Source organism: Sorex fumeus, unplaced genomic scaffold (genome assembly GCF_029834395.1).
Source record: "Sorex fumeus unplaced genomic scaffold, SorFum_2.1 ptg000030l, whole genome shotgun sequence".
NCBI lineage: Eukaryota > Metazoa > Chordata > Mammalia > Eulipotyphla > Soricidae > Sorex > Sorex fumeus.
In genome coordinates, this window is record NW_026606087.1 from 20,563,627 (window position 1) to 20,585,434 (window position 21,808).

A 21,808-nucleotide genomic window follows, 5' to 3' on the forward strand; every position below is an offset into this window, starting at 1 on the left:
CCGGGCGCGCGCAGCCGATTGGCCGGAGGTCGACAGCCAGGCGAGGCGCGCGAAGCCCGAGAAGGAGGGTTTGCCGGCGGCCCGGAAACTACCGTCCCAGCGTCCCTTGCGCGCGCGACGGCGGCGCCCGGAGAAAGCGGCCGCTGCCTCGGACCACAAGTCCCGGCGCGCCCCGCGACGCCTCGCCCCTCGCCTTTCCTTCCCGAACGCCGAGACACGGACGGGGGTGGGGGGACGATGGCGGCCGCGGGCTGCCCGCGGCCCGAAAGGCGGGAAAGGCGGACTACAGCTCCCGGCCGGCCGCGCGCGCCCGCGCCTGCGCCCTGCGCGCTGCCGCCATCTTGCCCCTTCTGAGGCACCGCAAACAAACCCAATTCCTGGTGTCCCCCTAGTCGTGGCGGAGGAGCCTTTTAGATGAGCCCCGAAAGGCCGGGCAGGTGGGTGACCCTCGGGCCGGCTGGCGGGGGGCGCTGGCAGTGGCGGGCGGGGCGAGGCGCTGCCCGGGGACGGGACGGGCGTCCCTCGGCGCCGCGGGAGCGGGGGCGCCCAGCCCCTTCCTCCGTTGTCTGCTAACGGGACCGTGGGGGGCTGCCCGGGGTGGGCCGAGCGCGGGACCCGGCGCACCCGGGTGTGCCGCTGTGGCGCTGTCCGCGCGCCGCCTCCTCTCGGTCTCCCCGCTGTCGGCGCCGCCGGGAGGGCGCGCGGGGCGGCGGGGCTGCGGGGCTGCGGGGCGGCTCTTGTTGTGGTGCGGCCGGCGAGCGTGCGCGCGGGGCGGGGGCGGGGCGGCCGGGTCCCCCCCGAGCGAGCGAGCGGGCGAGCGGGCGAGCGCCCGGGGCCGAGGGGCTCGGCCGGCGGGGACGCGGCGGGATGCTGTGACGTGGTGCGGGCTCGGCGGCGAGCGGGGCGGGGGGCGGGGACTGGCGTCGGACGGGCCGCCCGGCCGGCCGGAGCGGGGCGGCGCGGCGCGGCGTCCTGGGGCTCGGCCCCCTCTCCCCCGCTCCCCCCACCCCTTTCCTTTATGTCATTCTGCCGGCGCGCGCGGGCCGCCGCTCCTCCGGGCCGCCCGGCTGCAGGGACGCCGGCAAGGGGCGGGCTGGGGAGGGCGCGTCGGAGCCCGCCGCCCGCGCCCCGTTGCGGGATGCCCGCGCCCGGCTCGCGGCGGCGGCGGCGGCGGCGGCGCTCGGCTTCCGCCCCCGGGGCGCCCGCTGCTCCGCGCCCCGAGCCCTGGCGCGCGCTCCTCCATTCATTCCGCGCTCGGAGCGCATCCGGGCGGCCGCGGGGCCACGGGGGGCCGAGCAGGTATTGTGTCCCCTCGCTGGCCGCTGGCTGGCCGGCGCGGGTGGGTTGGGTGTCTCCCTCCCATCGCTGGCGCCGGGACGCCCTCTCTCCTTTTCCCCGAGGGGAGTCCCCGGCAGAGGGGCCCGGACGGAGGAGGGAAGTAGGACGGTTGCAGGACAGACCGGGCCGAGTTCCTCACTGGTGATGCTGTAGACTGGAGGAGAAAGTTCTCTGCTTTGGTCGTATTATTAACCCGCGTTAACTCATGTAAAGCTCGCTTTCCGTCGTTGATCTCATGTGACTCTTATTTTTTTTTTTTAATTTTTATTTTATTTTTTTTGGTTTTGGGGCCACACCTAGCTGGCAATGCCCAGGGGTTACTCCTGGCTCTGCACTCGGGAATCACTCCTGGTGGTGCTCGGGGGACCATATGGGGTGCCGGGGATCGAACCCAGGTCGGCCGCGTGCAAGGAAAACGCCCTACCCGCTGTGCTATCGCTCCAGCCCCTCATGTGACTCTTACGAGGGAAAGGCCACAAGAATTCAAGGAACACCCAGGGTCGCCCAGGTAGGAAGCAGCACCAATGTGTTCAACCCCCATCCGCCACTTTGCTAAGAACGTCACCTCTGGTGTTCTTCAGCCCTCCTCCTGAACTGGTAGTTCCTCTGTTTTTCGGATGTGTGAAACTTTGCGCCGACCAGTTTACCCCGAATCACACGTCCTACTGTAATTTGAAGACGGGAACTAGAACCTGAGCACCTGATTCCAAGTCTTGAGTTCTCTCTACTGTGCTCGCCTTGACTAGTCAGCTCCCAACTGGGAGCAGTTGCGAGAAGTTGGACGGATGGGGTGGTGAAGTGAGATGGGAGATGGTCTTATTAATGGACCGACTTGTCAGTGGGCGGGTCTCCGGGTGACTGGCCTTTCGAATGTCCATTGGTAATTTGATTTTCTGGTTTTGTTCTGGTAGGGAAGACAAGCTCTTTGGGGCTACCAAAACGAAGCAGCAATGCCTGTTGTGTGGCCAACCCTTTTGGATCTCAGCAGGGATGAATGCAAAAGGATTCTCCGAAAATTGGGTATGATTTTTATGTGATATCGTTTGCCTCTGTTCATTTTCTCTTTCGGTTGGCTCTTTGCATCGATACCGTTGCTCATGCTGACGTGGAAATTCTTTATAGATACACTTTCCTCTGTGTGTCACTGGTATTTCCCCAGTGCCTAACAGTAGGCTATGTTTAGTGTTTTATAAATAAACGGGTGTCTGAATAATAATAAGCAAGCCCGTGTTCTCCCTCGAACATGTATCTCTCTTACTTGTCTCTGTGTTTCATCGCTCGCCTGTTTCCACTCTGGAGAAGCCTGTGTTCTCTCTCAAACATGTACGTACTTCTCCCTTTCTCTCCTCTCACGTTTTTCTAAATAAGTTTCAATAAAAACTTTCTTGCTTCACACACAAAAATAATAGCAGCAGCTTGCTTGTGTGTGTTTTGGTCATACTGTGAGGTGCTCAGGACTTGCTCCTGTCTCTTCAAGGATGATTCCTGGTGGTTGGGGAACTGTATATAGCCACAAGCCAAGGGTGCAAGACGAGTACCCAGCCCTCCGTACTATCTCCTGGGCCCCTACTAAGAAGGGGTTCTGGGCGCTTCTGAGTTTTTCATATGCAGGATCTCTTTCAGTCCTTACCTCACTCAAACTGAAAAGAAAGAAGGGTTATTACTGGTTTTTTTTTTTTTTTTTTTTGGTCTACATTTTACAGATGACAGATCTGAAGCTTAGAACTCAGGGTAATGCCATGGTGTTAGAATTTCAACCCAGGAAATAGAACTCTAGTCTCATTTGACTCGATGAATTAATGAATACATTTGGGACCACACTCAGCGGTACTTGGGTGTACTGCTTCTCCTTGCAGGTACTGGAGGAAACGTGCTGGGGATCAGATGTGGGTCTCCCGCATGCAAAGAACTCTCAGTCGTTTGAGTTGCCTGTCCATTTCTTCTTTCCTCTCAACTCCCCTCTTCTCCCTTCCCTTCCCCTCCCCTCCTCCTCCCTTCCTCCAGCCTCACTTTAGTGTGCTTTAACTTTCATAAATAATTGCGTTGTATGTCTGAATTCTGAGTTAATAAAACCTATTCCAGTTTTGCTAGAATATATTTTGCTGTCAGCAATAAATTACCTTTCTGCTTGTTAGAAGTTATTTAGTGCTTCTTTCCCTCTAGGGCAGCCTTTCTCAACCTAGCAGTTAGGGAGTGGACTAAGCCCTAATGCTAAGGCCTACATTCTGTGTAATGAACTAACTTCTTAGGGATCTAGAATGTTACTATTTATGTAACTGTCCTTGAGGAAATTAACAAAAAGACTTACTTAAATTTTCTGGGCTGGGAAGATAGTATATATACTCTGCATCTGGGAGACCCAAGTTTGATCCCCGGAATCACTTGGTCCTGAGCATTGCCAGGCCCTGAGAGTTACTAGATATGTCCCCAACCCCCAACCCCTTCCTTTTAAAGTTTTTGTTTTCTGTGGTTCTATTGAGGACCCTTGGTTGAGAAATTTTGCCTTAGACTATAAGGTGCCAAAAAGGAGTCTGTTGCCTAATGTACAACCATATTCTCGAATTAGCTCATAGTAGGTCCTTTGTAAGTAAAAAAAATTGTTTGAAAAAGAATGTAAAATGTTTTGGCAAGATATATAAATCACTGCAGTACCTATAGTTGTTTTGTTTTGATTTTGGATCACGTCTGGCTGTGCTCAGGCCTTACTCTTGGTTCTTTGCTCAGGGATTGCTCCTGGCTGTGCACTGGATGTGTCACGTGCACAACAAGCACCTGTACCCCCTTCTATCTCTTTGACCCACCTCTATTTTTTTAATTATTTTTGTTTTGGAGGACCATACCCTGCAGTGCTAAGGGGTCAATCCTGCCTCTGAGTTCAGGGATCACTTCTCCTGGACTTGGGGGACTGTATGGGATACCAGTGATCAAAACTGGATCAGCTGCACGCAAGGCAAACACGTTACTTGCTGTACTAGCATCACTCTGGCCCCAGCGCCTCTGATTTTTAAAGGGGGAAGTATGGGCTTTGAATCCAGACAGACTTGGGTCTTTCTCTTACTAATATTGGTCTTACTAATATGTCAACTAAATAATTGACATATTATTTAAATTCACTGAATCATTAACACTTATAAATTAAGCATAACATTTGCCTCATCACTTTGTCATGTGGATTAACTTTATAAGAAGGCCTATCACATGGCCTGATATTTGAGTGTATAATGTTTCTAAGTAGTTGCTTTCAGATATTAATTTAGCTTTTCTTCAAAGGAAGTCTTGGGAATTCCTCTGTAAATCAGAAACTGAGGTGCCTAAGCTCAGCTTGCTAATAGCACTGCCTTTTGTTATTTTCCCTCCAAGCCACTGTGAGAATTTCTTATTTTATTTATTTATCTTCATATGGACATAATGTGTTTCCATAGTGTGGTCTTTAGATATCAGTTTGTGCTGAAGCAAACCAGACTTCTTAGATAAATAGATGATTCCGGGTTTGAGGTAATAAATTTATTAGATGGTGTGAAATATCTTGTCATCTCAAAAAGCAAAAAAGCCTCACAATAGATATAGGAATCAATTGAAAGACCCCATTCACCCAACACACACACACACACACACACACACACACACACACAGATTCTTTAAATCCAAAGATTATCTGAGCATCAAAAAAAAAAGTACAGTGGTAAGATTTTCTTATTTTAAACTGCTTAGTCTAGAGAGGGTTTCTTTTTGAATGTGTTGTTAATTTCTTTATTATTTTTTAAATAATTTGTCAAACTTATATCCAAATGTTACTAATAGTTTGAAAATGATCTTCTATATTACATGCAATTGCTGTAATTGGTAGCTTTAGTTAAAAATTAGGTTTATATTTATTTCATAACTGGTGTGATTGCAGAGGAACATACTGCATATACAATAGGTTTCTGATACAGTAGGTTTCTGATTTGGGGGGTTTTTGATCAAGAGATTATTTTTACATATAAAATAGTAATCTATTTTTGGTGACTTTTGGGCCATGCTGGATATGCACAGGGCTTCCTCTTGGCTCTGCACTCAGGAATCACTCCTGGTGGTGCTCAGGGACCATACGGGATGCTGGGGATCCCTGGGTGGGCTGCTTGCAAGGCAAACACCTTAACTGCTATACTATTGCTTCAGTCCCTAAAAAGTCACGATCACTATCCTCCCATTGATCATCTATTTGCTCCAGCGGGCCCAGTAACGTCTCCATCGTGAGACTTGTTGTTACTGTGTTTGGCATATCGAATACGTCACCAGGAGCTTGCCAGGCTCTGCCGTGCGGGCGAGATACTCTCGGTAGCTTGCTGGGCTCTCCGAGAGGGGCGGAGGAATTGAACTCCGGTCGGCCATGTTGGCTGTGTGCAAGGCAAACGCTCTACCTGCTGTGCTATCACTCCAGCCCACTTCTCGCATTCTTTCCCTAAAAAGTAATCTTTAATTTTAAGTTAATTCCTAATTTTACTCATAAATGTGTTGATAATCTTGCTGGGGAGATGATTTACAGTAGAAACCAGCCTTCTTAAGGGGTAATATAGTAAATGGCCCTTCACTTTGAAAGGTGTGCCTCAGTTTTGATTTGCAGAAAGACATCTTTCCCACCCACTGGTTTTATTGTCACAACAATGAAATCTTTACATTACTTTAGACTCTCTCTAGGCCCTAAGGAAGGTTAAAGAAGGTACTATATTTAAGAATTATCCTAAAATATTTGAAGAATTAGCTTTATCCCTTTAAAAAAAAAGGTTATCAGTCATATAAAAGTTAAACATCATTTAATGTAAGATACCAAACATTTAAAATAATCAGGACAGATAATTTTCCTATCATATACTAAACCATTATATAAATTGTGAATTATATTTGCTTTCCTCCTGTCTCTCCTAAACACTTTTTTGAAAAAAAATTCCTAAACTATAATCTAGCATTGGACTTTATGAACTGTAGTATAATTGAATGGCTGATTTAAATGAAATGGGTTAAGATCTTTATTAAAGTGGTTTGGTAAGTTTTGTTTTTAGCAGGGCTGGAGCGATAGCACAGCAGGTAGGGCGTTTTTCTTGCATGCGGATGACCCGGGTTTGATTCCCAGCATCCCATATGGTCTCCAAGCACTGCCAGGAGTAATTCCTGAGTGCATGAGCCAGGAGTAACCTCTGGGCATCACGAGGTGTGACCCAAAAAGCCAAGAAAAAACGTTTTGTTTTCTGCAGTGTTTGCATGTTTATTTCATTATTCTTATGTGTCATTAGAGTTAGTCCTAAAAACGAATGCCACCAAAAATAGTACCAGAGCTGGATAGTACGGGGCTTAAGCTGTATGTCTTGCATGGTCCTGGGTATCACATATTGTCGCTTAAGCACTGTACCAAGTAATCCTGGCGTATAGAGTCAGGAGTAATCCTTGAGCACAGCTGACCCGAAAACCAAAACCAAAAAACAAACAAAAAACCTAATGGGGACTGTGGAGATAGTTAGTTCAATGTGTCAAGTGCTTGCCTTATGGGACACTCAGTTTCGATCTTTGGTTTCCTGGTGCACTTCCAGGAGTAAATATAAAACCTGTCTTCTTTCCTTCTATCCCTGAATATATAGCTGGGATAAGTCCTGAGTTCTGCTGGGTTGGTCCAGCAACAACCCCATGAAACAAATTGCAAACAAAACTTAATGCCAGGGGCCAAAGAGTTAGTAGAAAGGTTAAGTCTTGTGCCTTACATCTGGCCATTCGCCTAGTTCTGTTCTTGGCACTATGTGGTCCCCTAAGCATTGCAGCCCTAGAGGTTCCCACCCCATCCCCAGTGCTATTGAATGCAGCCTTAGAGATACTTGAGTACTGCAGGCCTTGTTGATTGAAAATTGTTGGTGTGTGGGGTCACCCAGACAGACCTTCTGAGTAACATTTGGGAGGGCCTCCCAACCCCCAAACAAAAAGCCCCCAGAATTTAAGTTTGATATATGTCAGGCTCTAAGAATACTATCAGTATAGAAATCAAGTGTGATGGTGATTGGGAAATTAGTAAAGATTCTTTACTGTGAGTTAATTTCTGGAGATTGTGGTTCTGTGATAACTGTTTTGATTCTCAGCTTTGTAGGAGGTAACCTTTTTTAATGCATTATTTTGTAGTTCTACTTGGAATGGGACTTGATTATAAAATTTTATTAAAAAAAATTTTTTTTAGTGGGTTTGAGACCACACCCAACTGGGCTCAGTGGCAGCCTGGAATGAGACTTGAAATATCAAAATCCTTTGTCACATTTCTTTACTCAGTTTTACTATTTTTGGAAAGAGTCTTGGGCTCCATTAATTCATAGGCCAAGACCTTTTTTTTTTTTTCCCTTAAACCATTTCTGTGCCCTGACCATTTCTTTTTTTGGTATTCCCAATCTCCTAAACATCATATAAACTGCAAAACCTGACTTCTTTTCTTCTGTTTTCCTTTCCATAATCAATTACTGAGTCTGAACAGAGAAAAATATCTTAGGAACTAGAGGTTTTCTTAGTTTGGTTGCAAAGTACTTTTCCTTTTTTTTTTTTTTTTTTGTGGGGAAAGGATACCTTCCAAGCTCAGGACGGCCTAGGGGCCACTTCTGCAATTCTTGGTCAACGAGACCTGGCATTTCAGTGTTGGATCCCAAGCATTCAGCTCGGTACTATGTGGGCCCTGTGTGCTGGGACCGCCAGGGACACTCAGGTGGTGCTTGATGCCTCCAGGGTTGCACCCAATGATGCCTTGGAGACATGTAGTGCTGGGATTGAATCGGAATTGATTTCATGTAATACCTGTACCCTAATCTCTCTACCATCTCCCTAGCCACTATTTTTCCTTTTTATATATTTTTTTGGTTTGTGGGCCACATCTGGTGATATTCAGGGCTTACTCTTGGCTCTGCTTTCGGGGATCACTTCTTATGGGCTCCACAAACTTTATGGGGTGGAGGGAAATCAACCAGGGTCAGCCGCATTCAAGGCAGGCACCTTACCCACTTTACTATTTCTCCAGCCCCTATTTTTTTTTCATTTTTATTCTTCCCTGTATCCTTACATATATCCTTTATTGGAATTCAGTCATGTTGAAAATCAGCACTTTGTGTATATGATCACTCCAATGCCTTGTAGTTAATGTTTGGTTAATAGTTTGGTTTGAATTGGTATTGGTAATTGTTCAAGTTCAGGCATATGTTATTCCCGCAGTACAAAACTTTAAATTTCTTTTGGCCACACTCAGCAGTGCTCTGGCCTTATTCCTGGCTCTGCACTCAGGGATCACTTCTGATGGGCTTGGGGAACCATATGGGGTGCCAGGGATTGAATTTGGGATGGCCATATGCAAGGCAAACACCCTACCCGCTGTACTGTTGCTTCAGCACTCCTGTCTTCCTCCCAACCCCCAACTCCCATCCCCCAGTATAAAACTTTTAAAGAGGTCTTTGACTGTTTGATACTTCTAGGAAATATTATCTATTCTTTCACTTTATTTTCCTTCACATTTGCATCCCCCCCACCTATATAGAGCAAGGGAAAATCTTTTATATTTAATCTTTCTGATTGAAACTTATGCTTCCAGACTAATGTGTACTTTTTCCTGTATCTTGTTTTTTTATTTTTGCTTTTTGGGTCACAACCGGTGATGCACAGGGGTTACTCCTGGCTCTGCACTCAGGAGTTACTCCTGGCGGTGCTCAGGGGACCATAATGGATGCTGGGAATCGAACTCGGGTCGGCCGCGTGCAAGGCAAACGCCCTCCCCGCTGTGCTATCACTCCAGCCCCTTTCCTGTATCTTTACCACTACAAACTTTAGCATAATTGTCTGTTAACTTGTTATTTTTTTAACCACCTGCGATTTACAAAGTTGTTCTAATACAGTTGTTTCAAGCATTTAATGTTCCAACACCAATACCACCAATATGTCCTTTCTTCCATTGATGTACCCAGTTTCCCACCTACCAACCTAACCGGGCCCCTTAGCAGGCTCAAACAAATTTGCTTCATATTGCTTATTAAAACAAAAAGGAAAATGGAATTATCAAAAAAATCAATAAAAATCAATTTATAATAATTGTTATATTTCACAATGGTGTTACTAAAGTCTTTGAGGAGTTCCTGAGCTGATTGGTGCTAGTTGAGCCTTCTGTGTGATAACTAGTTTCACTGTAGCTCTGTTTCAAAGTTGAGTACTTTTGAGGGCAGGGTTTCGTATACTAGTTGTTATAGTTAATAGAACTCAGAACTCATTATTGATTTGATGAATAAATTATTCCATAAATGTGACACGAATATTTACAACGCAGTGAGTTCTTGCTCATCCCTAGTCCTTTCTGAACTCTACCTTGGGTCCTGATAAAAACTTCAATAGATTTCCTGGAATTTAGAATTTACTTCACTACTCCAGCGCCCAAGAGTTTTGTTCATAGAGACTCCATTAAACATCTACATAGTATTCAGCACTGATTGAACTTGGAGGTTGTTTACACATAGGGCAAGATAAAAATTGTCAGTTGGGTAATTTCTACTTAATGCAGTCACCTCACTCTTTTTTCTTTTTTCTTTTTCTTTCTTTTTTTTTGCTATGGGACCTGTGAATAGTATGAACCAAATGAGACTACTATTGTATTTTTAGTTTAGTATTAGCAGAGATAATATATGCCTTCATTATTTAGATAACATTGAGTCAGATATTGGCAAATAGCAAATATTGGTAGCAACTTGAATTGAGTTGGAAGATAGCTCATTTGGACAATTATTTTCCATTTTATTTGCTCAGATGTACCTGTCTCAAAGAGTACAGGGCTCGGGTCATAAAAAGTCTATGGAATCATATGGTCCGGCCTTCTTACATGGTAGGAAAGACCATGTGTATTTCTCATTAGCTGCCTGCAGCCCATCTGCCTGTATGATACGGCCTACGAATGGTGTTATAAATATTCAGATGGCCCTTGGCAGAAAAAAAGGTTCCATACCCTAGTTTAATAATAATGTTTTAGGGCCAGAGTGGTGGAACAGTGGTTAGGGTATTTTCTGTGCTCATGTATGACCCAGAGTTCTTTAGGAGTGATCCTTGAGCTTAGAACCAGGAGTAATCTCAGCACTGCTGGGTGTGGCTCCAAAACAAAAATCGTACTATTTTATTATTTTTTGTGATTCTATGAATTGCTTGTTTTTTTTTTTTGTTGTTGTTTGTTTGTTTTTTGGGCCACACCTGGTGAGGATTGGAGGGCCATATGTAGTGCTGGGGATCAAACCCAGGTTGGCCAATGCAAGGCAAATGCCTTCCCCTCCGTATTCTCACTCTAACTCTAAATTACTGGTTTTGCTTGAGCTCCCATGTAGTTGTATTCATCTGGTAGCTTATCTGATCTGCCTGGCCTTTCTCTTTGGTTTTTTCGTAACTGGATGTTCTCAGGATTCCAGGACGGTAAGACCTTAATGAACTTAATGTGCTAAATGAACTTCTATTGGGCATCAAACATGTTCATGTTCCATAGACCAAAGGAAATTACATGCTGAGTCCCCTAGTTAGCGTAAGAGGGAACTATACACTGAGTGGCAAACTTGGAAGCTGTTGATGAATTTTGTCTTTGTTCCTCCCCCACTTTATTTAAACACTGGTTTGCAAAGCTGTTCATGATGGTTTCTTACAGGCATTTAATATTCCAACACCAATCTTACCGTCACTCTTACCTTCCCTCCATCATTGTTTTCATTTTCTCAACCACCTCTCAAGCCTGCCCCTATAGCAGACTGGCAGTTTATTTTACATTGCTTGTTATCAATAAGTGGCTAACATATTTCCATAGAAGGAAATTTGTGAAAATTGTTGTGGGATGTGACGTCTCATCATGGGGACATTATTTCATGTCAGGTTTTACTAAGCTGTTGTTGCAATTAACCTTTCTGTGTTAATGTTTTTGTTAGTAGAGATTGTTTGGCTTCTGTGTTACATCCCATCCTGCCTGGTGCACTACTAGTGGAATGTCAGTGCTGTAGAGTTTGAGTTAACTGGGCAGTTAAATATTTAGTGGGCATAGCTGCTGGGTCTTCCAGAAGTATGGAGAGGTTGGGGGAGGTTGCCTTACTCTGATTCTGAGGAATGCCTGGAGGTTTTTATTATTATTATTATTATTATTATTTGCTTTTTGGGTCACACCTGGCGATGCACAGGGGCTACTCCTGGCTCTGCATTCAGGAGTTACTCCTGGCAGTGCTCAGGGGACCGTATGGGATGCTGGGACTCGAACCCGGGTCGGCCGCGTGCAAGGCAACCGCCCTACCCGCTGTGCTATTGCTTCGGCCCCTGCCTGGAGTTTTTAGCCACAAAGATTAGTGTGCCTGAAGTTTTTGGTAGATTAGGTTCTCTGTGGCACTTAGTCATAAAGTGGTGAGGTCTGGCCTGGGGTTATGGTGGTGGCTTTGGGGTATGGGACCTGCTCCTGGGGCTTTGTTTGGGTGGGAACTGGCACGCCCTACTATTGAGGAATTTTTTAAATTTTATATTTTAATACTCAGTGCTAGTTGTTGCTTTGGAAAGATAATGAAATGACGTTGTCTGGCATGAGGGTTTTGGCATTTTGGTGCTTGTAAGAACATTCTGTGCTCTTTAATCTACCTTAGTCAGCCAAACCATAGTCTGGTTTTTGTAGATGCAGAGAAGTTCTTAGATTTGAAAGTACCTTCAAAGTCAATTCTAAGTGAAGAGGTACAGCGATGAGAAAGTACTCATCCAATATCACATAACTAGGAAGTGGCAGTGCTGGAATACTAATACTAATAATTATTATTCTTCTGGGTTTTTTTTGGGGGGGGGGCGGCACACCTTGTATAGCTCAGGGCATACTCATGGGTCTGCTCAGGTCATCCAGACAGCAGTTGGGAAACTGTGCTAAGGATTGAACTGGAGTTGATTGCATGCAAGCCAAGCACACAAGAGATAGCCTGAACTATCTCCAGCCCACTAAGAAATTATTTTAGGGAAGAGTTAGTGAAGATCCCTTTAACAGTGCTAAAAATATCTCCTATTAGCCTTATTGCATTATTTGTAGCCTGTTATCAATTTTTGGTAGCATCTGCATTTTTATTAAAAAAATGCTTATTTTTTATTGGGCAGCACCAAATGGTGCTCAGGGACTACTCTCCACTCTGTGATACCTTTGGGTGCTGGTGACTGAACCCAGGCCTCTGTATGCAAAGCATGCACTCAGTTCATTTTACTACTCCATCCCTGACTTAAAAAAGCTTTTTGGGGATTTTGGGCCATTTCTAGTGGTGCTAAGGGACTATTCCTGGGTTTGTGCTCAGGAGTGACGCTTCTGGTGTTTGGGGACCATAGGTGGTTCTGGGGAAAGAACTCGTGTTGGCTGCATGCAAGACATAAACTTACCTCCTTGTGCTATTTCTGAGGCCCTGAGTTAAATGTGTTTTAGTAATGGGCTGGAGATACAGTACAGTGGGTAGGTTTATTGCCTTGCCAGTGGCCGACCTGAATTTGATCCCAAACACCACATATGGTCCACCAATTATCCCCTCTGATCTCTGAGTACAGAGTCAAGAGTAAGCCCTGAGCACTTCTGGGTGTTAGCTAACCTGCAAAAAACCAAAAAAACAAAAACAAACCCCAAACAAAAACTTTTTGATGATAATTGCGTGATTAAAAAAAAATTATCAGGGGGGCTGGAGCAATAGCACAACAGGTAGGGCGTTTGCCTTGCATGCGGCCAACCCGGGTTCGATTCCCAGCATCCCATATGGTCCCCTGAGCACTGCCAGGGGTAATTCCTGAGCGCAGAGCCAGGAGTAACCCCTGTGCATTGCTGGGTGTGACCCAAAAAGCAAAAAAGAAAAAAAAATTACCAGTAGATTTTTCTAATTAAATATTTTATATACATGATTTTTGTAAGGCGATGGCAATGAAATTATAAAGCCACTTAGTAATCTATGTTAATAGATAAAATTTTTAAGAAGAATTAGAAATGTATTTGTTTATTGATTTTTAGATTTCTTGCTTTGAACTTTCCCTATGTGTAATTTTAATATTAAAATATTAAGTGTTAATCTTGATAAAACTTTCTTCTTCTAGAATTGGAGGCATATGCTGGAGTTATCAGTGCACTTAGGGCACAGGGCGATCTCACCAAGGAAAAGAAAGATCTTCTTGGAGAACTCTCAAAAGTTCTTAGGTAAATTATGCTTATGAGATGTGACTCTAGAAAATTTATTTTGAAGAGTTTTAATACTTTTTATTCCCAAGTGGAATATAGAGGTGTTGGAAGTTTTGGGGCTTAGAGGTTCCATCTGGGTTGTATGCATTGTTACAGAAAATTATGTAATTTATCAATTCTGTAGTCAGCTTGGTTTAGGTTTGAAGCATCTGGGAAGATAAAGGTATTTTTTTGTTTTCTTTTTTGGGTGGGGGCTGTGGTTGGTTTTTGATTTGTTTTGTTTTGGAGCTTCCTCTGGTGGTGTGCAGAGGCTACTCCTGGCTCAGTGCTTGAGATTTGCTACCCCTAGTGCTAGGGGATAGTGCAGTGCTGGAGATTGAACCTAGGCCTCCTACATGCCAAATATGTGCTGAGCTTGTTGAACTGTTTTTCTAGTTCCAAGGAGATATTTTTGACATGGGTGAAGGAAAAAGCTGTCATCAATTGGATATATAGAGTGTCATATATATGTGGGAAGAAGATATTAGGAAGTTGCTTTAAGAATAGAAATGGATATTGGTTATATCATCGTAGTCTTCAATTTTATTGCTTCAACTTCTTACTAGATTTACTAGAGTGGTAATCGAATTTATTGAAAAAGAGGTTCTTGTATACTTTGCTGTTCTCTTCTAACACCTTTAACTTTCTCAGAGAAGGTTTTTATTTTATTCCTTTATTATTCTTTGTTTTTTTGCCACACCTGACGGTACTCTCTGGGCTTACTCCTGGCTCTGTGTTCAGGGATCACGCCTGGTGGGGTGGTTGGAGGGGGGGTTGCATATTTTGGTGCCAGGGATTGAACCTGGGTCGGCTGTGTACAAGAAGGCAATTGTCCAGCCAGCTGTACTCTTGCTCTGGTCCTCTGTTTTAACTGAAGTTTTCTTTCTGCATTCAGATTATTTGTCTTGTACTTTTTTGCCGAGGGAGTGGGGATGGGGTGGGGACACATCCAGCATGTTCAAAGACTGCTTTGGATCACTCCCTCCTATGCTCAGAGGACATGAAAGTGCTGGGGATTGAACCCTGAGGCTCTTGCTTGCAACTCATTCATTCCAACCCTTTCAACTATCTCCCTGGCCCTGTCCTGCTTCTTAAAACTGAAAATAAGGAAGGGGCATTTCTTAAATTTAAGTGTGTAATTGGCAGAATAATCAATAACCCGAGTTCAACTATTATATGTATTTGTTCATATTTTCTTATAAATTCTGCTTTCTTATTTTAGTCCAGAGTATGTTTAACCTAAACATTAAAGTTGGCATTTATTAAGTAATTATGAATCTAATGGATATAGTTATTTTTTGTTCTTTAGTATTTACATGTTTTTATTCAGAATCCGTACAACACATTTTTATCATGATGGTAACATGATAAAATGTAGAAGACACAAAACTCAAGTGTTGAGTAATAAAGGAATAATATTCCCGTGTCAAATTTTATGGCATATAACCACAGGAAACAGATTATCTTATCACTTTGATTTCCTTATTATATTCACGGAACATAAAATTCTGAACTCTTAAGCTTTATAAAAGACCTTAGATGACTTTCTGCCAAGTGCCAATCCTCTTGTCATTATGATTTGGGGTGAGTTATTAGCTGATTGCATATGTAGATAAAGAGAAGCTTTTGCTAATTTTGACATGGTTCAACATGTCAGTTTTGGAAGTAATGACTTGGTATCATGCTGAATTTGTCTACATGTGATTTCTAATTTCCAGTTAATTCTCTCTGCAGTTACATAGAATCAGATGACTCCTTTCCTGTGATCTTAAAGTATTTGAAGACATATATTAGACTCTTCACAAATCATTCTTGCTTCGTCTCCCCACGGCCCCCCAAGCAAAATGTTGACTTAAATATAGAAATGAGTATAGAAAAGAGCTGCCTGCTTGGCAGAGTTCTATAATGGCTATTTTTTTTCATAGCATCTCAACAGAACGCCACCGGGCTGAAGTTCGGAGAGCAGTAAACGATGAACGGTTAACAACAATTGCACATAAGTAAGCCATTAGTCATACCACCCCTGACTTTTTTTAAAATTAAGTAGTATAATACAGTTTTGAAACAATCTACCTATTGTATAGCAGATTCCTGAGTTGTTTTTTTCTTTTTTAAGCTTACTAGCAGTATCTCAATACTCAGGGATCCTGGCCATGGAGATGTTTACTATTTATTTAGTTGGTTATACTTTTGCATTTGGTCAGGAGAACTTTACATATTCAGGTAGAATCCTGTTACTTTGTAATCTCTGTATAAAGGCCAGCATAGCAAAGTTCAATAATAAAGTAGCTGCTTTTGGAATTTGACAGCTCCTTAGATATTCTTTGTAATGGTATTTGATATATTATTGCTTTCTAAATAGGTATAAAAATTTTGATAACTAATATTTCATGTATTTTGAAATACAGAAAAAATTGTCATGTATGTTTTCTGTTTTTTAAAAAATATGAATGAAATATATACTTGATAATAAAAATTTTAAAGATTATTATCAAATTGTTTGCAGAGCATTATAATTATTTGATAGATGGGGTGAAGGGTGGTGGAAGACTCAGGATCTAGCATTAATAGAGTGTGGATGGAGAGAGTGCCTCCAAAATAATAGAACGGAACTTAAAATCTCTGTTAAGTGTTAATGCAAGATAGGAGCACTTCATAGGATAAGGCATGTCTTAGCCTAAATCATTTGCTTTAAAATATTTATATTTCATATGAAATAGGAAAATATCATTGTCTTTAGAGAATGTGATAAATAGGGCATTTAAATCAGTTGGCAGTGTTTGAATTAGTGCCCAAAATGTTCACTCGTTTTGCCTAACTTGTAAAACGGGTGCTACCTTTTTTACCTGAAGAGTTAGAAAGTTTAGTTGTTTTCAGTTTCAGATCCTTTAGTGATAGGTATATAACCAAGCCAACAGTTGAAGCAAGCATTCAGAGATTCTGTTCCTTTTTAAAATTTGCTATAAACTTTTATATTGTGGTAATCTAAAAATATAGCTGAACTTAGAGTCTTATCTGAGAACTGGTGGTTGGAAACTTACTAGTTAATAAAGTAGTAAAAATAGCATACATTCAGAGGCATTTAGAGATCATATTAGTACCTTAAAAGAATTGGAGTAATATTGTGGGGCAGTTAGATATAAGTTGATGCATCAGTTTCATACTTAAAGGATAACATTTATTTAGTTTCCTTTTCCTTTTTTCCCCTTTAAAGAATGAATTTATCCTTATATTTGGGTGAAAGACCAAGTTACAGGTATGCAAATAGGTTATTATTTTTTCAGGCCTTTTTATTTATTTCAAAATTGAAGCTCTCAATTATTCAGGGGCACATATTCTACTTGTGAATTAACCGTGCCCCTTGCTTTTCCTTCTTTTCCCTTCTTCCCTTCCTAATACTGCCCACCCTTTAGCCATTTTGCTGCTTGGGAGTACCTCTAGATGGAGGGTGGGAAGGGAGAGGAGGGGAAATTTTAATTAGTTATTTCACTACTTGATAGTTATATTGGAAAAGTTTTGTTGGAAGAATTTACAAGTATTTGCCAAAGTCATTTTTTGGGTTAATTTGTACATTTCTTTAATCTGTTTGGCCTCTCCCTTTCCCTCCTCATTATTAGCATGGATAATTGAGAGTTGGCTTTTATCTGCCTGTTTCCTTTTTCTTTTTTCTGAATTCTTTACTACATTAATTTTTTGAAGAATTTTACCTCAGTGTATAATTTGAAACTTTTTGGATTTTTTTTCCATACTCCTTCCAGTTTTAATGTTTTATATTGTGGTTTTAGTTTGTTCAGATGTTATGTTTACTTGAGCCCAAAGGGCTAGTGAGTAGGAAAAAATGAGGAAAGCAGAGATCACTTCCCAGTCTCTTGCCCTCTTTCTCCCAGAAGTAGCAACCAAACCTCTCATCTCAAAGATCGTTGATAGGAGGGCTTCATATTGTGAGCTTGTGAAAACAGCAGCCCCAGCCGAGGAGGAATGCATATGAATTGACCGTGTTCCCTTTCTCCTCTCCCTTCCCTCCCCCACTCAAAACTGCTGCTTAGGCCAGAAGGAATGTGGTTGAAAGGTGAAGAAAGCCAAGAAGATTGAGCACAAAGAGGTGGAAACAAAAGGAGCGGACTATTTAGGATCAAAGAAAAGGCTGCTTGAGGCTTTGAAGCTTTACATGTGTTCATTATTTGACTCCAGACTTTTTATTGTTTGATTGATTCAGTTTTGAAATTTAGCAGAATATTGCAGTATTAAAACCTGGAATGTTAAGAAGGCTTCAGGATCTTTAATTGGGCTGCTCTCACACTATCACTAGAGTACAGAGAAAGTAGATATCTGGAATTACTGTTCTCTTAATCCCTTCCCCTTCAGCCAAAATAGGACGCCTTGCTGTGTGAGTTTCTGTGTGAGAATAAGGATTTCTTGCTGCTTCCCTGCAAGCTGCCTCTGAGGGCCTTGGGGTGGTTTCATTAGTATCATATTTCTCTGGAAAGGGGCTGAAGCAGGGTTTCCACGCTCCCTTGCTGTACTCAGTATAGAAAGTCATTCATATATTATTTTAACTTAGGCATTCCATGAAAGCACTGAAATGTTTCCAACATTCTGCAAAGTTTAAGTTAGATGATTCTATCTAATAATGCATTATCCATGTCCTTATTTGTAAGTAAATACATTTTTTTTTCTTTTTGGGTCACACCTAGCGATGCTCAGGGGTTACTCCTGGCTCTGCACTCAGGAATTACTCCTGGTGGTGCTTGGGGGACCATAAGGGATGCTGAGACTTGAATCTGCCCTACCCATAGTGCTATCGCTCCAGCCCCGTAAAAAAATTTTTTTTGATTAAATTCTAAGATGATTATAATTTTCCATTCAGAAAAGTTTGGAACACATTTGCAGGAGTAGAAATTTGGATTTTAGGTCTTTCTGAAAGTTGCAGTTGTGTCTTTTACACTGCAAATTGTTTTTTTAATAGCATTATTCGTGTGTTTCAGAAGGTTAATTTTCCATAGTTTTTCCCACCATTTAAACAATGCACCAGGTAAGTGTAGAAAGCACTTTATTTGTCTTGTAAGCTCACCAAGGAAATTTATTAGTTTAATAAAATGATAGCAAAATAGGAATAAGCCAGTTGAACAGCCCTTTCTGTCTCTCTTGTTTGAATCATTCTCTTTTACAGAACTAGTTTCAGCTTGGAGACTTGAGCATAACAATTTTAGGAGGATATCAGGGTTTTAGGAACTCTCCTTTTCTTATCTTAAATAAGATTGTTAAACCAACAGGAAATTGGTAGATTTTCCACAGTAACCCAGTGGATTAACTCTAGAAATTCCTTTCCGAACCAACTGTAATTCCATCTTGAGGTGTAATTTATTTGTTCCATTTATTGAAAGTTGGTAGTAATTAGTGTCAAAGTAGTATAAATTAGAGCAGACTTAAAATACATTTGAAAACTTATACTTTCTACTTAAATGATGTAATGAATAATTTCAGTTGCATGATATTGAAGAAATTATTAGATAACTGACTGAAGGCAAATTAGTGACCCTCAGTCACTCAGTTTTCCCCATCTATAAATTGGAGTCGATTTTACCAATTTCATATGATTGTTAAGACAGTAGTGAGTTATTAGACCTACAATGCTTGATATATAGTGGATGCCTAATTGATGTTAACTATTATTACCATCATTAACATTAGTTCATCGTCTATTAAAAAGGACTCACATCTGTTTACTAAATCTGAAAAGTCAGCCAACCTCCAAAGATACAAAGTCTCAAACTCTAGGTTTAGTTTTAGAATTACGGCCTTTGGAAAATGTTCAGAAATATTTCTGATTTTGTGAATAAATTGATTCTGGGTCTTTCGTGTATGTTTGGGGAGAGGGGAGAGAGGAATGGGAGAGGAACTGTCTTGGACCCAGCCCAAGTCTCCATTATGCTTTTGTTCCACCACTGAGCGACATCCCAGACCCTGCTTCTGGCTGAATTTTAAACCTTATCAGTGTTTATCATTGGTCCGGAGGAGAGAGCGATACACTTATTTTTGTGAAGCCAAGTCAAGAGAAGTAGCCCCTCCATATATCATCCTCTGGATTTCTGAGATACATTAGCTTAACTTTAAAGTAGCAAAACAGAATAGTATCTGCTTAGGAGAAGAGTAGATTCAAATCCTTAAGAGTAGAAAGTAGTATAAATATAGAGTGGCACATTTCTTCCATTGTCCTTGTATTTGATCTTTATTTACAGGAAGGATGATGTAACACATGTTAATGACACATGAAGTGATCTGTTCAGTTTTTTTCTGTCTCTCCTACCTAGTCTCCCTCGTTTACTGCCTCAGTTTCCCTTGTTTGAAAGCCTTAGAACTTCTGGCCATGCAGGCAGTTAGATCATGTTATTAGATAATGTTCAATGAATTCCAAACTTAATTATTTCAGAAAACCTGATTTTTAAAACTTTGAGTACTTCTTTACCTTTTTTTTTCCTTTGGTTTTGTTTTGGGGCTACACCGGCAGTGCTCAGGGGTTACCCCTGGCTCTGAGCTCAGAGATCACTCCTGGTCATGCTCGGGGGAGCATATGGTGTGCCGAGGGTTGAACCTGGATTGGCCACTTGCAAGGCAGGCACCCTATCCACTGTACATCCACTCTGGCCCCTCTTTCTTCTTTGGCAACAAAATTGGGTCCTATAAGTATAATTATTGGTTTCATTATCAATAACACCGAATTTAAACAAATGGATTGTGTGTTGGTTTTTACATAGAAAGCATAGAAACAAATTTCAATTATCTTCCTTACAAGATTCAGATGATAATCTAATAAGCATATGAACCTTAATGTAAGAACCTAAGTGTATGTGATCTTCCTGACTTTTAATTATCCATCATTTTGATCTTGCTTGCTTAAAATAAAACCTCTTCTGTATACTAAGAATGCTTTTATGATTAAAAAGTTATATGTATTTTATAAAATATATTTGATTCATTTTCAGTGGTTGAGAACCCTTGTAGCAGCATTTTCTTTTTTGTTTAGTATGTCTGGACCTAATAGCTCCTCAGAATGGTCCATTGAAGGTCGCCGATTGGTGCCACTGATGCCCCGGCTGGTTCCCCAAACTGCCTTCACTGTAACAGCTAATGCTGTTGCCAATGCAGCTATCCAGCACAATGCATCTCTTCCAGTGCCTGCAGAAACAGGAAGCAAGGAAGGTGAGTAGGAAAATACTCTTGTGTGAAAAAAATACTCTTCCCGGATTCTTAAGTTACCTTGTATTTTATATATTTTTTTAAGAGTTCAGAACTTGCAAAATAACAATGACCAACTCATATTTTAGGCTCAGCCTAAATGGTATCTTCCTTTTGTTCCAAGAGTGAAGTACAGTAATCACAAATTTGTAAAAGACCCTTGTGGAATGAATTTTTGACATCAGTTTATCTTCGAAGTGGACGGACGCCTTTGTGGGGGACTTGGAAAATAAGGGGACAGAAGCCACGTAGCTATGGGAGAAAGACGCTGAACTGGTGCTTTAGGAAATAAAGCTCTCTATCTTCTGGAATCTGTGGCATATGCTTCCTCTCTAGTCAATGTCCTGAATTCTTTAGGGATTGCTTGGCAGATGGAGAGGTTTTTTTTAATTTATTGTACTAATTGACCCATGGTTTAAGAATTCTTGAATTCTCCTGAGACTACCAAAGAGTAATTTTAAATTTGAGCACGTTTTTTGGATGGACTGTAATAGCTTAGTTTGATGTTACATAAAAATGATAGAAAATAATGCAGTTGTCAGGCTCCACTCTCAAGGGGATTGTCTTTTCTCGCCTATCAGTGGGCTCTCCTCACAGTGAGGTACTCTTTAATTATGCATGCTAGGGTTTGTTTTAGACCACAGGAAGCAGTATTTTGAGATAGAGGTTTCAGTGTATATATTTATTCTCCACTGAGGTTTTGTTTATTGTGACAGTGGCATTTTCCTTCTCATTTTTACCATTTCTATCCGTCAGTTTTCTGATAGAGTGGGAAGAATATGGATTTTCAGTAGTCAGGATCTGTGCCTGAAATCTAGTTTGCCATTTCCTATTGCTCTGTGACGTCCAGCAAGTCTCTTAGCTTCTGTGAAAAACTGTGAATTTAGTTGTTCATGTTTAAAATGTGGATGTGATATTGTGAGAATTAGTGATTATATATGCAAAGAATTTGGCATAGTTTATGGAATTCAGTAAAAAATGATGCTAGTAGCCTCATGGCATCTTGTTACTCCATCTTTG

General features: G+C 41.9%; 1 protein-coding gene across 6 annotated transcripts in view; it reads left to right on the plus strand.

Annotated features, from left to right (window-relative positions):
* The first annotated feature begins 331 nt into the window (after positions 1–331).
* EMSY (EMSY transcriptional repressor, BRCA2 interacting) overlaps positions 332–21,808 on the plus strand; it is a 90,395-nt gene continuing 68,918 nt past the window's right edge. For 2 of the 6 annotated variants that reach the window (XM_056115905.1, XM_056115906.1), the window contains exons 1-6: positions 343–437; positions 1,639–1,846; positions 2,250–2,358; positions 13,432–13,531; positions 15,478–15,552; positions 20,577–20,752. In XM_056115905.1, the coding sequence (XP_055971880.1) occupies positions 415–437; positions 1,639–1,846; positions 2,250–2,358; positions 13,432–13,531; positions 15,478–15,552; positions 20,577–20,752 (691 nt within the window). In that variant the 5' untranslated portion in view covers positions 343–414. Of the gene's footprint in view, positions 438–1,638; positions 1,847–2,249; positions 2,359–13,431; positions 13,532–15,477; positions 15,553–16,766; positions 16,809–20,576; positions 20,753–21,808 lie in introns of all 6 variants that reach the window. The other 4 variants (XM_056115907.1, XM_056115908.1, XM_056115909.1 and 1 more) reach the window with 4 other exon arrangements.